At 39.2% G+C, this 18,864-nt stretch overlaps 1 protein-coding gene across 1 annotated transcript; it reads left to right on the forward strand.

Annotated features, from left to right (window-relative positions):
* Positions 1–431: 431 nt before the first annotated feature.
* Positions 432–17,101, forward strand: TMEM184C (transmembrane protein 184C; the record flags this gene model as incomplete). The annotated part of the gene is made up of 10 exons (XM_080697154.1): positions 432–554; positions 4,944–5,074; positions 5,170–5,206; positions 7,112–7,317; positions 10,952–11,026; positions 12,083–12,176; positions 14,235–14,347; positions 15,806–15,905; positions 16,362–16,533; positions 16,731–17,101. 10 exons carry the CDS (start codon positions 432–434, stop codon positions 17,099–17,101), a joined length of 1,422 nt encoding a protein of 473 aa, XP_080553280.1.
* Positions 17,102–18,864: the final 1,763 nt, after the last annotated feature.

Raw genomic sequence — 18,864 nt, forward strand, 5'->3', positions numbered from 1 at the left:
AGAATCCAGCGAAGAGACGCCTGCGAGCTTACTCCCCAAAGTCAGGAGCGGGCAGGCAGGCAGCCGCCCGGGCAGAGTGCAGGTCCGTCGAGGCCGGCCTCTGTCGGCGCGGCTCTCCCCGAGGCCATGGTGCGGGAGCCGAGGGCGATCCCTAGGTGAGGGCCGCGGCTCCGCCGGGATTCCACCGCGGCGGAACCGGGCAGATAGATGCAGGGTAGGGGAGAAAGGATGCTGCCCGCTCTGCTCCCTGCTGACACCCGGAGCGGCCGAGAGTACTGCTCCGGCCGAGGAGGCGGCTCGCGCTCTAGGTAAAGTCGCCCACAGCCCTTTCTCCGTAGTATGCGAGTTGACAAAACCACCAGCGAACAGGGCTCCCCATTACAATCTCGAGCTCTTTTTCCTTGCTATTCGGAGCTGATCTATGCGGAAACATGCCTTGCACGTGTACCTGGAGTAATTGGAGACGGTGGATCCGACCCTTGGCTGTGCTCCTTTACCTGGTGTCCATCATGGTTGCGGTTCCCCTGTGCGTGTGGGAGTTACAAAAACTGGAGGTAAGAGGGTCCTGCACCGTTGTGCTCCACCCTTTCTTCTACTTAGTGTTGGGGAAATAAGACCCCTCTTCCCCTTTCTACCCAAACACCCATACCTGGTATCTGAAACCCATCTCCTGTAAATGAACCCAGTCTTTGGACATAAATCTGTCTGATGGTTGACGGCTTTTTCAATCATGCTACAGGTGGAGATGAGACCAGGTGGAGAAAATAAATTTCTTAACAACTAAGTAGTTGCTTAAAACAGCACGGTTTTGCAAGTAATTTTATTTCTGAAGTCTGATCTGCTGTTTGGGTGTTGGGCTTAACTAGATTAAAAGCTATCGTGAAACCCATGTATTGATTTTTTAAAAAAACTTTTAATTAGCTTCCCGAATTAAAGGATTCTGGTTGGTTTGGCTTTGCTTTTACTTTTTTGTTTGTTTTTCTTTTTGTGGTCCTGGGGATTAAACTCAGGGGCATTCTACCTCCAAGCTACATCCCCCGTCCTATTTTTTTTATTCTATATTTTGAAACAGGGTCTCAGGAAATTGCAGAGGGCCTCACTAAATAGCAGAGGCTGTCTGCAAACCGCGATCCTCCTGTATCAGCCTCCCAAAAGCTGGGATTACAAGGGTGAACCGCCACGCCCTGTTTTTACTTTTGAAACAGCCAAAGCAAAGGTTTTGCAAAAAGTCCCTTGTATATTTTTTGATGTCATTCTTATTGTGACATCAGTGAAATATTACAAACTGGAAACCCCCAGGTATGTATCTTAAGATACTTTATAAAACTACAGTGCACTTATAAAAATACTTTTAAAAAGAAACTTTATAAAATGTATCTTATAAGATACTTGTATTTTATAAGATACTTTAAATTTTAGTTAATAAAACCCAGAAATTACTTTTACTGAGAAACACATATTTTACAAGACCTCTGACAAGACTGTGGCTATTTCGGGCCCTTTTTTGTTGTGGAAATGATTTTTAAATAGTTAAACAATGTATTTAATGCCCATTTGTGTCCTGTATGTTCACTGAATTATTTTTTGTTGACTTTCTCCTACTAGCATAGGCCAGTGTTGTTATTTTTAAGGGTAATGTAATATCCTGCTACATTAAATATTTCTCACTGTTAGATGGTTAGGTTACTCGACTGTAATAAAATTCAGATGTAAACATTCTAATACAGGTAAGATTCTCCTACTTTGAAGTATGCTTAGGCGTACAGCATAAGGACTGTTTGTTAACCCAGCATAGATTTCTTAGTTGTGAGTCTTAACTATGGCCATCAAGGCCCAACATGTCTGACACCAGATCTCCCCTCGGACTCAAGTCCTGGTCCTCGCCACACTTGTTTTGCTCAGATGCTCTAGGCATGCCTTTTCCCCAAATCCTGAGCACGCCTCTCTCACAGAATGCCATTCCCCCAGACAGTTGCCTGTTTCGAAGCATTTGGCTGAGGGAGAGTTACCCTATTCCTGGACCCTGGGCTTTAATGGTTTTTCTTTCCTCGTTTCTGTCTTCAAGTTACCTTAGAAGAAAATCTACTCTTATCTCCTCCTCATTTTCTGAGGCAAACAAACCCAGCTCATGGCTGCCAAGTTCAAGAGTATTGTTAATGGTATCTTCATCTCCATGTGTCTCAAATGTGAATAAATTAAAGATAAAGATGATTAATAATTTTCACAGACACCCAACATTGGCTTATTCTATAATAACGTTGCTTAAATATGTACACACAAAATTGGTTAAGTTTCTTATGCAAAATGAGAACTGTAAAAACTATTCATTTAGGTTAATGGCATTAGTGTGGGTGAGTGTTTTCCTGGATCTAAATTAATGCTTGCAATATCAAAATGACAGTAACTCTATGATGCAGGATTTTTTTTAATTTGGCGTGACTGTTCTATGATGACTCATTTCTCTGGTCACTTGTTTCATGATTATTTTAGAAAGAACTTTCTTCCTTACAGCACAGTGTAAGGATGCTTGGCCTTCCTTAGTCACAGGCACGTCATTCTCCTTTTAATTTGACCATCTAGTTCTACTTTTTGGCACTAAAACAATCATAAAAGTAAACGTGGACATTAAAACTACTTGGCAATACTGTTGTTAATGATCACCTTTTAATAGAGAAGCACTAGAATATGCTTATGATGCTTATGTTGTTATTTTCTTAAACCATCATAGTAATGAATACTTGGATTTATTTATTTATCTAGTGGTAATGGGAATTAAACCCAGAGGCATTCTAACTCTGAGCTATGCCCCCAACCCTATTTTTTTATTTTTTATTTTGAAACAGGGCCTCACTAAATAGCTGAGGCTGGTCATGAACTTGCGTTCCTCCTGTCTCAGCCTCCCAAGTACTGGGATTACAAGCGTGCACCGCCACTCCCAGCTGGATTTCTTTTTTTAATGAGCACATTTATACATGAAATTGAAGAAAGGAAAAAGCCCTAGAAATTGAGTGCCCAGACATTCCTTCTTGGAGTCTTTACCTCTGTGCATTTGCTTTTAAGTTTTCAACACATCCAATATAGAAATTCACTGTTTGAGAAAACATATTTATTCTCCATAATTTTTTTTTTAACCTCTTTAGTCTTTGGCTCCTAGCGGGGGAAAAGAATCTTGTTCAAAACAGTGAGTCTAAAAGTTGGGGATGTCAGTTCTTTCTTTATTGTTGACTGCACAAACCCCTCAAGTACCAAAAGTAAATGTCCAGTTTTCCATTATTAAAAAAAAAAAAGGATTACAAATTAGTATAAAAGTCATATCCTGACTGGGTGTGGTGGTGCACGCTTGTAATTCCAGTATTGGCAGGCAGGGGGTGGGGGGCAGAAACCTGAGGATCCTGTGAACAGCCTCAGCTACTTAGCGAGGCCCTTTGCAATCAGTAATACCATATTTCAGAAATGAAAAGACTAAAAAATAGGGCTGGCGGTGTTTGGGGGTGTAGATCAGAGGTATAATGCCCCTGGATTCCATCTTGGGTACCTAAAAAAAAAAAAAAAAAAGTCATATCCTAGGGCTGCCCAAATAGAACAAGAGTGTAAGGTTGTTTTTACCAGAAAGCAAGTAGATTTTACTTCAAGTCTTCTTTATGATGAAATTATTTTGTGGGTTGGGGGGGGGGATACTTGGGATTGAACCCAGGGGCGTTTTACTTTTGAGCTATATTTCTAGCCCTATTTTATTTTTTATTTGAAAATGATCTCACTAAGTAGCCGAGGCTGGCCACGAACCCATGATCCTCCTGGCTTTTAGAGGATAAAATACTGATTGGGTATTTACCTAGAAAAACAAAATGAAAGCATTTTAAAATTGTCCTGCATTGATACTGTTGCACATAAGAGAGGTGGTTACAGTAACACAGTTTGGACAGAAGTCTGGCAGTGGTTAGCCCTTGGGAGGGTTGAAAGGGAAAAAACATGTCAAGAATTTAGCTGCCCGGCGTGGTGGCGCACACTTGTAATCCCCGCGCTTGGGAGGCGGAGACAGGAGGATCGCGCTGGTTTGGAGCCAGCCTCACTGTCTTAAGAGACTGTTTCCACATAAAAATGTTAAAAAAAAAAAAATAGGTCTGGGAGTGTAGCCCGGGGGAGTGTAGCCCGGGGCTTCCAGGAACCCCAGTACCACCAAAAAAAAAAAAAAAAAAAAAAAAAAAAAAAAAAAAAAAAAAAAAAAAAAAAACACCAACAACGCCGGGCGTGGTGGTGCATGCTTGTAATCCCCGCGCTTGGGAGGCGGAGACAGGAGGATCGCGCAGGTTCGAAGCCAGCCGCGCTGGATTAAGAGACCCTGTTTCAAAAATATAAAATAGGTCTGGAAGTGTAGCCCGGAGGAGGAAGGGCTTCCAGGAACCCCAGTACCACCAAAAAAAAAAAAAAAAAAAAAGAATTTAGCAAAGCAACAGCCAGCACTCTACAAACATGCACTGCTGTGTTCTCACACACCCCGTCCCCTAAAATGCTTCACAAAACATTTTAAAGAAGCCAGGCAGCCGGACGTGGTGGCGCAAGCTCGTAACCCAGCACTTGGGAGGCTGAGACAGGAGGATCACGCAGGTGCAAAGCCAGCCTCTGCTACTTAGTGAGGCTCTCAGCAATTTAGTGAGACCCTGTTTCCAAATAAAATATAAAATAGGTCTGAGAGTATAGCCCAGAGGTAGAAAATCCCCTGGGTTCCACCCTCAGTGCCACCCAAAGGAAAAAAATTAAAGAAGCCAGTCATAGTGGCGCCCCTTGATAGGCCAAGACAGAAGGATCCAGCATCACAGGTGTGAGGCCAGCCTCAGCACCTCAACAAGACCCTGTTTCCAAATGGACTGGAGGTGTAGCAAGATTTAGGGGCCTCTTTGGTTCTAATGTCAGAATCTCACTGATGTGTTCTTTGGTTTCTTAAGATTGGAATTCACACCAAGGCGTGGTTTATCGCTGGGATCTTCTTGCTGTTGACCATACCTATATCGCTGTGGGGAATACTACAGCACTTGGTGCATTATACACAACCTGAACTACAAAAGCCAATAATAAGGTCAGTCCTAATATATTTTGATTCAGCTGGTGTTGTGTTGGCTTATTTCATAGCGACCTAAAATGTTCCTAATTTATGTTTTGCTTTCCACATAGGATTCTCTGGATGGTACCCATATACAGTTTAGATAGTGTAAGTATGCTCAATTTTATTTCATTAAGAACTTGTTTGATACTATACTTAAGAATGTTTAGGGTAATAAAAATGTTATTGACAAGTTAGATTAATAAGAAAAGTGGAGTTGCCGGGCATAGTGGTACACACCTGTAATCCCAGCAGTTGAGAGGCTGAGACAAGAGAATCACAGGTTCAAGACCAGCCTCAGCAACTTAGACCCTGTTTCAACATAAAAAGTAAAAAGGGCTGCGGATATGTCCTGGAGGTAGAATGCCCCCAGGTTCGATTCCCAGGACCAACAAAAGAATAATAAGAAATGTAGAAGAATTTGCTTGTTTTCAAGGTTGGTAAAGGAGATCAAATATGAAAATAGAAAATGAAAAACATGGTTTCAAATGTTTACAAATCTATAGCTTTATTAATTTGTTAAGCTTTGAGATTAGTAGATCTTAGTTTTTTTAATTTGTTTTGTTGTTGTGGCACTGAGGATGGAACCCAAGGAGCATTCTATCTTCAAGCTACACGCCAAGTAAAAAAGAATATTTCTTATTCTTTTATTTTAAAACAGGGTCTCACTAAGTTGCTGAGGCTAGCTGTGAGCCTGTGATCCTTCTGTTTCAGCCTCCCAAGTACTTGGATTACAGGTATGTGCTATCATGCCCAGCTAAAAATATAATATTTTAAATTACTGCCGGGCGTGGTGGCGCACGCTTGTAATCTCAGCATTTAGGAGGCTGAGACCAGATGATCGTGGTTTGCAGATAGCCTCAAGCTACTTAGTGAGGCCCTTTGCAACTCAGTGAGACCCGGTTTCAAAATAAAGAATAAAAACTAGGTCAGAGGGTGTAGCTCAGAGGTCAAATGCTCCTGGGTTCCATCCCCAGACCCGCAAAAAAAAAAAAAAAAAAAAAAAAAAATTACTGTCATACCTTGTTTAAGTTAAGGATTGGTTCCAGGATCCCACACAGATTCCAAAACTTGTTGATACTTGTCTCTTGTAGATAGTAGGTAGTATTAATATAACCTGCATACATTCTTCCATACTCCCGTATACTTACAGTCATATCTTGATTACTTTTTTTTTTCCCCTGTTGCAGTACTGGGGATGGAACCCAGGGGCATTCTGCCTCCGAGCTTACACCCCCTGCCCTATTCTTTTTTATATATATTCTTTATCTTGAAACAACGTCTTAGTTGTAGAAGGCCTTCAAGCTTGGGCTGTCTGCAAACCAGGATCCTCCTGTCTTAGCCTCCCAAATGCTGGGATTACAAGCCTGTGCCACCATGCTCAGCTTTAGACTACTATTAATACATGATACAATGTAAATTCTATGTTCATAGTTGTTATATTGTTTTATTTATGGAAGAATGACGCTTCCCCCTCAAAGTCTGAACATGTTTAAGTACAAATGCAGGAAGTATGCTTATTTGTTTCAAATATTTTTAAGCTGAGGTTGGTTCAATCTATAGATATAATCCTGCAAAAAATACTGTACCTTATCACAATATAATTTAGTAAGTCTTTTATTTGGACTAAAATATAAACGAACCTTCCCTGATGGTAGATAAAACTACTACTCTCATTTAAAAATGTCTTTAGCAACCTTTACTATGATCATATTTTTTAAAATTTCATTTATGTGTTTCTCAGCTGTTTATTTCTTTTAAAACTTCACGGGGCTAGGAATGTAGCTCTGAGGTAGATGTGTGCTTAGCATGCCTAGTACCCTACATCAACTTCCCAACAACACACACAAAAGAAATTCATTTCCCACATGATCTGGTAGCCATCATGATAAGTTTTCAAGTTTACTATAAGCATGTGTTATCTTCAGTTTTAAAATTAGCTTACCATGAACCAGAGTAGTGATTTGTTTTCTTTAAACTGCAACTATTTATTTTTTAACTGTTTTTTCATAGTGGATAGCTTTGAAATATCCCAGCATTGCAATCTATGTGGATACTTGCAGAGAATGCTATGAAGCGTATGTCATCTACAACTTTATGGGATTCCTTACCAATTATCTAACAACCCGATATCCAAATCTGGTATTAATTCTTGAAGCCAAAGATCAGCAGAAACATTTCCCTCCTTTATGTTGCTGTCCACCATGGGCTATGGGAGAGTAAGTATGTTTGGTTTTCATCTTTTCTGTTTGGTTTTACTTAAAATAAGTTGAAGAGGAAACAGATGGGGGAGTAAACTGGGAGGTCATAGTAATCCATTTGTGATATAAGCTGAAAAAGTGGAATTAAATTGGAACAGAGAAGAAGAACAGCAGAAAAACAACCAAAGAACAAATAGAACTTGATGCTGGTGGATGAGAAAGAGGGGGACATTGTAAGCCAAGGTTGATGGAATGATTTACAGGTTGGTAATAAATATGGAGAAGACACAGAGATGACCGCACTGCCTCCCATGTGGTACAGCCATTGCACAACATTCTTGGCTCTTCTTATACACTTGGAATCAGAGGGGAAAGCTGGCTTTTTGAAAGAGTAAGCTGCTAATGTGTTCGTTTGACAAATATATATATGGAACATCTAGTATATGTCAGTATGTAGATACACTGTAGTACACAAAACAGGCATAGATGTCAGTAACTTAGTTTGGTTTTTTTTTTTTTGGTTTGTTTGTTTGTTGTAGTGCTGGGGTTTGAACCCAGGAGCATTCTGCCTCCGAGCTACACTCCCAGCCCTGTTTTATTTTTATTTTGAAGCAGGATCTCACTAGCTTGAGAATGGCACTACTTGCTGAGTCTGGCCATGAAGGTATGATCCTCTCTCTCAGCTTCCCAAATGTGCACCACTGTGCCTGGCATGAATAATATATTTTTAAAAAATCAGTTTCTGTAAAAAGGCAATTGATTTTTATATATTGATTTTATGTCCAAAAATCTTTTACGTTTTCTTAGTCTGTGAAGCTTCTTTGTGAAGACGGTCTTCTGCTTAGAAGCTGTCTTCTTCTATTCAATAAACCAGTGCATTTCTTTTTCTTACACTAGTATATCCAGACATTTCTGTCTCATTCTTGATTCTAAGGTGGAATTCTTACATAATTTCAGAGTTGAATTTGATGTTTCTAAAGGTGCTTTGTAGGTATCCCCTTATCAGGTTAAATAAATTCCTTTTTGTGATGATTTGTTAAGAGTTTTAATTATAAAATGTTAAATATGGCCAGGCATGGTGGCACATGCTTGTAATCCCAGCATCAGGAGGCTGAGACGTGAGGATCGTTGTTTGCAGACAGCCTCAGCTACTTAGCAAGGGCCTTCACAGCTCTGTGAGACCCTGTTTCAAAAATAAATTTTAAAATACTAAATAAGTAAATAAATAAGCCAGGTGTGGTGGAGGATTGCGCAGGTTCGATGCCAGCCTCAGCTGGTTTAAAAGACCCTGTTTCCAAAATAAAATATAAAATAGGTCTGGGAGTGTAGACCGGGAGGTAGAAGGCCCCTGTGTTCCATCCCCAGCTACACTCTTAAAAGATAGTTTTGCTAGACATACAGTTCTGTGTTGATGTATTTTCTCTAAGCCCTTGAAGAGTTTTTCCCTAGCGTTAGCTCCAGTCAGAGTTGTCAATGTCTGCTGCCATTCGAGTTGTCATTCTGTCTCTCAGTACATTGAAGACCTTCCCTTTGTTTTTGACATTCTGTAGTTTCACTATGAAATATTTAAGTTATTTTGTTTGTCTTTGTCCTGCTTGATTTCCAGTGTGCTTAGTCCGTAAATTTTATGTTTTTAATCACTTCTGAAAAGTTCTTAGCCATTTTGTCAGTTCACCTCTATTCTTCTAGAACTCTAAATATGTTACATTTTCTCATTCTGGTCTGCTCTTTGTAACTCACAAGCTTTCTTCTGCATGTCTCAGCCCTTGTTACATCCTGGACATTTTCTTCGTATGTCTTTTAGTTCACTAATTCTCCACAGCTTTCAAAGGAATCCAATAGGCTATTTAAACCGTCTGTGTAATAATCATCCTTTTGGTCTGTGGTTGGGTTTGACCATTAACTCACAGAATACTGGAGGGTCCAACCTCCAGTAATAAGTTAGCTTTGTGAAGAGCACGGGGCAGGAAGCACACATGTATTGACAGGGTATTCTCATCAGGAGACCTCGCAGCAACTCTGTGTTCATCCAATTGTCATTACTAAAGTGATATGGACTAACTTTAGAAAATAAAAAGGTTTATTTAGCTCTCAGTTCTGGAGGTTCAAAATGCAAGCAGCTTGGCACAGGCTCTGGTGAGTCTCCCCCCCAACCACACCCTGCATAAAACTTCTTATTCCATGCTGGGTTCCCTCAAAACACAGGAAAATTCACAAGGATAACAAACTGGGTGGGGGGGAGCCTCCAACAACTACCACCCATGTTTTAAGAACTGCACTGAATGCACTGAAGCCCTCTTAAAATTCAGAGCAAATGCTTTTTTATTAACGCTGTCAGTTCAGTCAGTGGAGTCCCACTGTCCCTTTAAGGGCATTCCCAAAGTTGCTCCTAGGACCTCCCCACTAGGCTCCACTTCTTAAAGGGCCGCCACCACCTTAGGGACTGAAGTTCTAACACATAAGCCTTTGTGGAACCAGACAACCAAACCATAGCAAAGCCCGGGTGCAGCTCTTAGGCACCTCCGTGGTCCATAAGAGACACTCAGGTTTTATTTAAATGGGCATGAGCCTCTTTAGCACCAAAAAGGCTCAGCTCAGAAAACTCGTCCTTTTTATTTAATCCTAGTAATGCACCTCGAGGTCTGTGTGTCGCTCAGTGTAGATTACAATCCTTACATGAAAATGCAATCCTTATGTAATAGCATTCCTAACAGAGGTGCTAAATAAGCATTTGCTCTGAATTTTAAGAGGGCTTCAGCGCAGTTCTTGGGACATGTATGGTAGCTGTTGGGGGCTTTTTTTTTTTTTTTTTTTTTTTTCCCAGTGTATTGAGTGAACCCAGCATAGAATAAAAAGTTTTATGCAGGATGTGTGTTTTACTCTTTCAGAGTATTCAAGCAGAAGTATACCTCATAAAGATATTTAATTATCAAACTTGGAAGTACACTGAATCCTCAATGCAAATAATACTTTCTAAATATGCACGAATACTTTCTAAATATGCACATGTACTTAGAAACACACACACATGTACATACACTTAGTTTTTCTTACAGAAAAATACAGGGACTGTCTTAGCTTTCTGTCCCTGTGACAGAAATATGAGAAGTAAACAAGGGAAGGGGTTTATTTTGGCTCATGGTTTGGGAGGTTTCAGTTCATGTTCACTTGACACTGTTACTTTGGTGCCTTGGACGCGTGCAGGAAGCTTTTCACCCTGTGTCAGCTGGGAAATGGAAAGAAGAGCCCCCCCAATGACCTAACTTCCTCCCGCCTGCACCCACCTCCCAGTACTGCCCCAGGCTGGGGACCCAACTTAACATATATATGTGCCTTGAGGCACTTAGCAGATGCACGCTGTAGCAGACTCGCTTCTGTTCCTTTTGTTCTATGTTGCACAATTCTGGAACTCGAGACTGTACGTAAAAAGGAAGATCTTTCAGAAGATACAGCTGTCAAACGATTTCAAAAATGATACTTAGATCATTTGCTATCATCCATGTTCTTCTCCCACTGCCATTTAGGATGGCTAAATTGAAGGAATTAAGTATCGGTGTGGTGTCATTTGTCAAAGTGATTTTAATTTGGCGGTTTTGAGGATGTTCTGCTGTTAAATGAGTAGTTGAAATGCTAAATTCTTTCCCTTTTGCAGAGTGTTGCTATTTCGGTGCAAACTGGGTGTACTGCAGTATACAGTCGTTAGACCGTTCACCACCATCGTTGCTTTGTAAGTACACAGATTTTACAAAATCGTTTGCTTTTTTGAAAATCCTAGTGCTTTTATGTAGGAACAACTTAGTCAAAAAACATAAAAAGCGTTACTTATCATTTCTTAATGAATTTATGTAGTCTGCTGTATAAATAAATCCTCTACTAAGTAAAATAATAAGACAATCTATAGGCAGTTGTCACAGGATTCACATCTGCTCTAGAGTATGCACTCTGGAAAATGCTTCTTTTTCAAATGTGAACATTCACATGGTTTTTCGGAAATTATTACATGAAGTTAAAGTATGCTACTTTAGATACAGATTTATTTTCTACGTAGTTAATTTGGAATATATTGGGAGCGCTGTCTTGCAGAAAAAGAAGTCATATTTTTCTTAAAATGTTTTCAAGGCTGAGAAATTAAGGTAAAACGGGATATTATTAAGTTATGACAAAACTAGTCCATAAAAATTTCAAGAACACTAAATAATGTAAACTAGGTAAATTGTTTCATTTGCTAGTCCTTACTAACATTCCACATACTCGCAGAAGAAAAGTGAAACAACAATTCTTTATTCTGCCTTTGAGCTAGGAATTATTTAGCCAACTAACACTGATTTATTTATTAAGCTTTATTTCTCTGCAGCTTAAAATCTGAGTGAGCGTATAACTTAATACTAGTGGTAAAGTTTACTTAAGGGGATCTGGGTCTTAATAATATTTACCTCCAAGGCAAGTTAGGGGAGAAAAACTGAACTACAGTTAAACACTATTTTTAACAATCTAGCTTTTCAAAATTAGGCATAATTTTTTTAAGTTAAGAATTGCTCTTTCCAGCTATTGGTTTTATTTTGTATTTCCTTCAAGTTGGTGGAATAATCATATGGTAATGTTTCTAGAAAAAATGGTTTTCTTTTAAGTTTTAAACCACATCTGTGGCAAAATGAAGTGATTTTTCTGTAGGATGATTCAAATAAATTGACTCCTGGATTTAAGTATTACTGTCATTCTTTAAAAATGCAGGTTGCCTTAGTTAATCATAAGTTGCATCATTTTTACTATATTTTTTTTTAAGAATCTGTGAGCTGCTCGATGTATACGATGAAGGGAACTTTAGCTTTTCAAATGCTTGGACTTACTTGGTTATAATAAATAATATGTCACAATTGGTAAGTAACTTCACTTTTCTAATTATTCTAAATTCACCTCTAATACTTGTTAGGTGCCATTTTTTCTTGCAATAAAGCTTAATTCTTTTTAGCCTAGAAATCTAATTTATGCAAAGAACTTGGAAAAAAAGTTTAGTGCATACCTTTATACAATATAAAGACACAATAATATCTTTGTTAATTATTTGGCACTCTGACCTGTTGAACACGTTTGTTTGTTCATTTCATTTCTCTCCAATTCTCATTGCATAGCTGTGTGGATATGTCATAAATAAAAATGCTAGCTGGGTGTGGTGGCGCACGCTTGTAATCCCAATACTTGGGAGGCTGAGACAGGAGGATCACGCAGGTTCGAAACCAGCCTCAGCTGCCTAGTGAGTCTCTCAGCAACTTAGCGAGACCCTGTTTTCAAATAAAAAGTAAAGTAGGTCTGGGGGTACAGCCTGGAGGTAGAAAGCCCCTGGGTTCCAGCCCCAGTTCCACCAAAAAAAAAAAAGAAAAAAGAAAAAAGAAATAACACATTGCTCTCTAAACAAACAACAAAATACACAAACGTATATCCTAGGCATGTTCTAGGCATAGGACAGGCTTAAGTTAAAATGGAATAATAAAATTCTCTGATATCATGTGCTAGGAATTAAAATGAAGACTGCCAAGTTTAGAAAATGGATGATGTGCTAGAAACTGAAATGCTTTAAACTATTTAGTCCTGTGAGCATAAAATATGTGCATTTTATTATATGTACGGTAGGCGAGCTTTCAATAAGCATTATATGGCTTTGTGTCCAAAGCTTCCCACATGCACATCGTCTTCATAACCAGTAACTCTTTTTTGAGACATGTATTCTAAAGGAATGATCAGGAATATTTTTGCTTTAAATATAAAGCTTATTAGTTATAATAGCAAAAGGCTGGAAACGTCCCAAAGCCCAATAGTAGGAGCTGGTTACATATTTTGTGATCACTGCATTGGCATACGAGGCAGTTATTTAAAATAATAGGCCAGGCCTGGTGGCGCACGCTTGTAATCCCAGTACTCGGGAGGCTGAGACAGGAGGATCACAGGCTCACGGGCAGCCTCAGCTACTTAGTGAAGCCCCCCACAACTTAGTGAGACCCTGGTTCAAAGTAAGGAATAAATAGAATAGGACTGGGGTGTAGCTTGAAGATAGAATGCCCCTGGGTTCCATCCATCCCCAGTACCACAAATAAAATAATCTTTATGAGACATGTTGAAACCTTGAAGTTCTTTAAATTGAAAAATATATTAGACAGCACAATTTTATACTAAATCATGACAGATGATGTAAGTCCAGCTTTCAGTGGTGCAGCGGCCTCGTAGGTGCCTAGCCCTGGGTTTCCTCCATCGCTGTAAAAAGCCAGCACACAGGAACGGTTGGATGATAAGAGTCTGAATAACTGTTTTATCCTTCCTTTACTGCTCTCGTATTCTAAAATGTTTTACAGGAGCATTTTATGACTTTGTGGGAAAAAGTAAACTTTTAGGAAAATGTATATTGCTATTCAAATACTATACTAGGTTTTTACAACTAAGTCTTAGATTTTGAACATTTAAAGAGTAAGTTCAGCTGGACTTACTGTCCTCAAGAAAGAAAAATTGTTTGATTCTTACTTTGAAATTTATTATCACAATTTTATTAAAACTACTTACTTAATATGTTACCTTATAAATAACATACATGCTGTGTCAAATAAGACAAACTAGATGATAAGGTAAACCCTTATAAAATTAGCTTTTTATGTGTTTTTTTGTTTGTTTTTGGCTGACCAAGAGCCTTTTCTTCCATTCATATTCAAATTCTCTTTATGAGGCCCAGTGAGTACTAAAAGCATTTCCAGGTAAGATGCCATGCGTCTCTTTAGGAACTGCATGCAGTATATATTCATCTAAAGCAAACGTTTAAGTCTTTGTTCATCTAAAAAGAGAATAATGAAGCCTAGAAAATTTTGCCTGAAATATTATTCTGTACCATATGTAGTTTTTCTTACTGAAGAAGCTTAAATGTTAATCTTGCTACATGTCAATCTTGTTTCTAGTTTGCCATGTATTGTCTCCTACTATTTTATAAAGTACTAAAGGAAGAACTGAGTCCAATTCAACCTGTTGGCAAATTTCTTTGTGTAAAGCTGGTGGTTTTTGTTTCTTTTTGGTAAGTGTTGCTTTTTCACACATGACCTCATTTAATTAGTGTTAATGCTGAAGATGGATTAAAGTGTCTGTGGTTAACTTAAAGTTCATCCCGTTAGCCTTTCTAGGGTTTTCATTAAAAAAAAAAGATCAGTCACTTTAACATTTAAAGAAAATAATTTGAGATCACCTAAATATCTGTGCTAAAAAAAATCATTAAATAATGCTGTCATGTTATACAATGGAAGACTGTGCAGTTTGAAAGAAAACATGAGAAAGAATCTTAATGATGTGAAAAAATGCTCATTAATTCTTCAGTGCTTACGTCAGCACATGGACTAAAATTGGAATGATAGAGACGAGCACGGCCCCTGCGCAAGAATGACACGCAAATATTAAAAAAATGAAAATAAGTATTCTCTAAAACAGAAGGCAAATTAACTGTGCATTAATCTGTACATCAGATTGAAATGCTCAGTGTGACTCATCAGGCCCTTTCTGAGTTGTTTTTTTACTCTAATACGTCATACAAGACTGTTTATAATCCTAGTACTTATAAGGCTGGAACACAGGATTGTAGGTGCAAGGTAAGACTTAGCAATTTGGCAAGAACCCTATTCAACAATGTTTTAAAAACAGGGATGGAGAGCTGGGCGTGGTGATGTGTGCCTTTAATCCCAGTACTTGGGAGGCTGAAATAGGAGGATCACAGGTTTAAGGTCAGCCTCAGCAATTCAGCAAGACCATGTTTCAAAATAAAATATAAAAATTATGAAAAAGGCTGGAGGTATAGCTCAGAGGTAGACTGTACCCGAGTTCAATCCCCATACCAAAAAAAAAAAAAAAAAAATAGAATGGTTTTGGCCAGGCATTGTGGTGCACACTTGTAATCCCAGCGCTTGGAAGGCTGAGACAGGAGGATCGCACAGGTTCAAAGCCAGCCTCAGCTACTTAGTGAGGCTCTCAGAAACTTAGTGAGACCCTGTTTCCAAATAAAATGTAAAATAAGTCTGGGAGTATAGCCCAGAGGTAGAAAAGCCCCTGATTTCCACCCCCAGTACCACAAAAATAAAGTAGAATGGTTTCAGGTATTCTGGATAATTAATACATGTATAAATGACTTTTGATTCTTATCTTAAATGCCTATTGTACAAGTGTTAAGCATTATATTAGTAAGAACTTAAAATCTAATTACTTATGTGCTTTCAAAACAAAAAAACGATATATACAAACCAAGTACTGAAAATCTGAGAATACATAATCAAAATTTACCAGATTAAAACTGTAGTAAGAATAAATTTGTAAGCAAATAAATATATTTAATTTAGATGTATAATTTATTCAGGAATATTCTGTAAAGAGGGTGGGCCCAGAGATTACACTGGGATTTTTAACTTTTATTTTAAATGGCTTATTTTTAAAGCAACTGCTCATTTTATGCTTGATATAGATTTGGCGTTTACTTTTTCCTAACATATAGGCAAGCGGTAGTTATTGCTTTGTTGGTAAAAGTTGGCGTTATTTCCAAAACGCACACGTGGGAATGGCAAAGTGTAGAAGCCGTGGCCACCGGACTCCAGGTAAATAACGTGCTCTGAACGCAACAGGACTTTGCTATTGGTAAAGCATCATTGTACATCGTCTCCACTACACCTGACCACATGCAGGCAGTGGGGCTACAACCTATTTGCTTCACTCTGTAAGGAAGGAAACAGGAACCATTGAGAAATTGGCCACAGTTACTGATTGTAATAAAACCTGTTTATTTTCCTAGTCTATTTCCCTTTCTGTATTTTTCCGTAGTTCTTGGGAGTTAGGTTGAGAATCCATTGTACTTTGATAAGGAATGCTTGATTGAGTTAGTGCAAAATAGTTTTAAATTTTGGCTTTTCTTCAGGAGGTAAAATTATTTAGAAAGATGAATGTAATCTGAAAAGAAAAAACAGCTGTTGATGCCTAAGTAGTTTTGAAAAGATAGTTTAGGAAAGTAAATGCCAACCCAGAGCTGGCTGATTTTGCTGCTCCTGCTGTTCCAGGACTTTATCATCTGCATCGAGATGTTCCTCGCTGCGATTGCCCATCACTACACGTTCTCCTATAGACCGTATGTCCAAGAAGCAGAGGAGGGCTCCTGCTTTGACTCATTTCTGGCTATGTGGGATGTTTCTGATATTACAGATGACATTTCTGAACAAGTTAGACATGTCGGTAAGTACCAGTCATTTAATTCTTCCAAATGGGTAGGTTTTATTCTTGTTAGGGCCATTTATTATTTAAAAAATGAAACAACTTTAATAAGGTAGTTCCTTCAAAATTGAGAGGAAAGAGGGGAGCATATTTTTAGAATAATTTTATTGGTAAAAATTACTTCTGGCTAATGTGAAAATGTTTATATTACTTCCAAGGATGGACGGTCAGGGGACATCCTAGAAAAAAAGTTTTTCCTGAGGATCAGGATCAAGATCAAAATGAACACACAAGCTTGTTGTCATCATCATCACAAGAACCAATTTCTGTTACTTCTTCCATGTCACCCTCACCCATGGGTTATTACCAAGGGTTTGGACACACTGTGACTCCCCAGACCACACACACCACGGTTACGATATATAACGACGAAAAACTTAATGACACTACAGAAGAGAAAAGAGGGCCTTCGGATAAACCTGTGACTCCCCAGACCACCCATACTACGATTACGATATATAACGACGAAATACTTAATGACACTACAGAAGAGAAAAGAGGGCCTTCAGATAAACCTGTGGAGCCCTGAACAGGAGGCAGACACAGACTGCTGCCATCATGCTTGTGCACTACCTGGTGCCCCGTGGCTAGGATTTTGTGCTTGGGACAAGCGATAAATGATGGAAAATTGTAACACAAAGATAGGTGGAAACCAGGTACAAACAACTACTGGATGTTTGAGTTTTTTATATCAATTAACCAGTCTAAATTTCCTACACTTAAGACTTATTTCTTAACATTAGAGCTTACCATACTCGGGGGGTAGAAAATGGCTCCAGCTAAATAAATGTTCCTGAAGTTACATTGCTTTATTTAAAGGATTGACATGGGGGGAACCAATGCTTCCTACCACTGCTGCATGAATGTAGTGCTCTGGGCAGAAAATATAGTCAGATATACGAATTAGTGGAACTTAATCATAATCATGTGCCATATACACTTACCTAACAATGACTTCTCTATTTCTCAACTGGGTGTCTTTCAATAAAGAATTTATCATTTATTTTCTGTAACTTTCTATGTCTCCTGTCCTTTAAACAAACTCTTCATGCTTACCAAAAATTTTTTGATTAGTGGCACAGCAAAAAAGAATTTTAAAAAATTTCCTCAGTGATAGTAAATATGGCAGCAAATGTAAATCTTGGCCTCAATGGTCTTGATAATTCATTAAACCATAGACAAAAAATAGGTGTCAATTGGGAGAAATTTATTATTAAGGATGGGGTTTCTTTGCTAACCACATCCCACTGGGTCATATTTAACATTACGATGTTAAATAGGATGAGTCATCAAAACCTTTGATTTATATTTATGAATAAGACATTCACTCATATGTGCATATTCACAGTAATTAAGGTATGATGTCTTTATTCTGTCCACCATTATAAACATTTCTTTTTAAGTAAAGCCGCACAATATATAAAATCCCCCAAAGATTCTACAAAGTACTGGAACTAGCAAATATACTCAGTAAAGTTTCAAGATAGAAAACTCAAAACCGTTTTTATTTTTTAAATTGGTGCATTGTAGTCATATATCAGTCACATTGGAGTACAAGACTTGAGAGGATATTCAAGCACACATCATCCAATTAGCCCTCATCCAGCCCCCATCCCATTCTCTCCCCCTCCCTCCATCCCATGCTTCTTTGGTGATTTACTTTGATACATTTGTTTATGTACCTCCTGCATTTTAAAGAGGCTCCGTCCTCCACTATTACATACCCTCTGATTGGTCACATTAGTTGCTTCACTATAGGGCCCTTTCTATAGCTCAACTTTTTCCTGTTGCCCCTTTCCTCCTAGTTATTGCTGATTAGGGGAAGCGTCTGATTTATATTTTCTGCGATATTTCTCTGTGCATGCTGCGTTGCAAGTACCGATCCCACTCTTGATGGCCCCAGTAGTGGCCTGGCTACTCAGTGGACTGATCCAGACCTAGCTGGCTCAAGCAGCGGCCTTGCCTCATGGGACGCCCTGGTTCTGGTCTCGCTGGCCCCCACACCAGCCTAACCCCTCAGCTGGCTTCAATCCCGGCCTTGGAGTGGCCTTGCCTCACGGCAGGCTCCGATGCTGGCCACTGGCCCCTGCACCAGCCTAACCCCTCGGCAGGATTCCGATCCCGGCCTCGGAGGCCCCAGCACCGGCCTTGCCTCACGGCAGGCTCCAATGCCAGCCTCGCTGGCCCCAGCACCGGCCTAACCCCTCGGCAGGCTCTTATCCTGGCCTCAGAGGCCCCAGTACCGGCCTTGCCTCACGGCAGGCTCCGATGCTGGCCTCGCTGGCCCCAGCT

The sequence above is a fragment of the Muscardinus avellanarius genome, assembly GCF_963383645.1.
Source record: "Muscardinus avellanarius genome assembly, chromosome: 6".
Taxonomy (NCBI): domain Eukaryota; kingdom Metazoa; phylum Chordata; class Mammalia; order Rodentia; family Gliridae; genus Muscardinus; species Muscardinus avellanarius.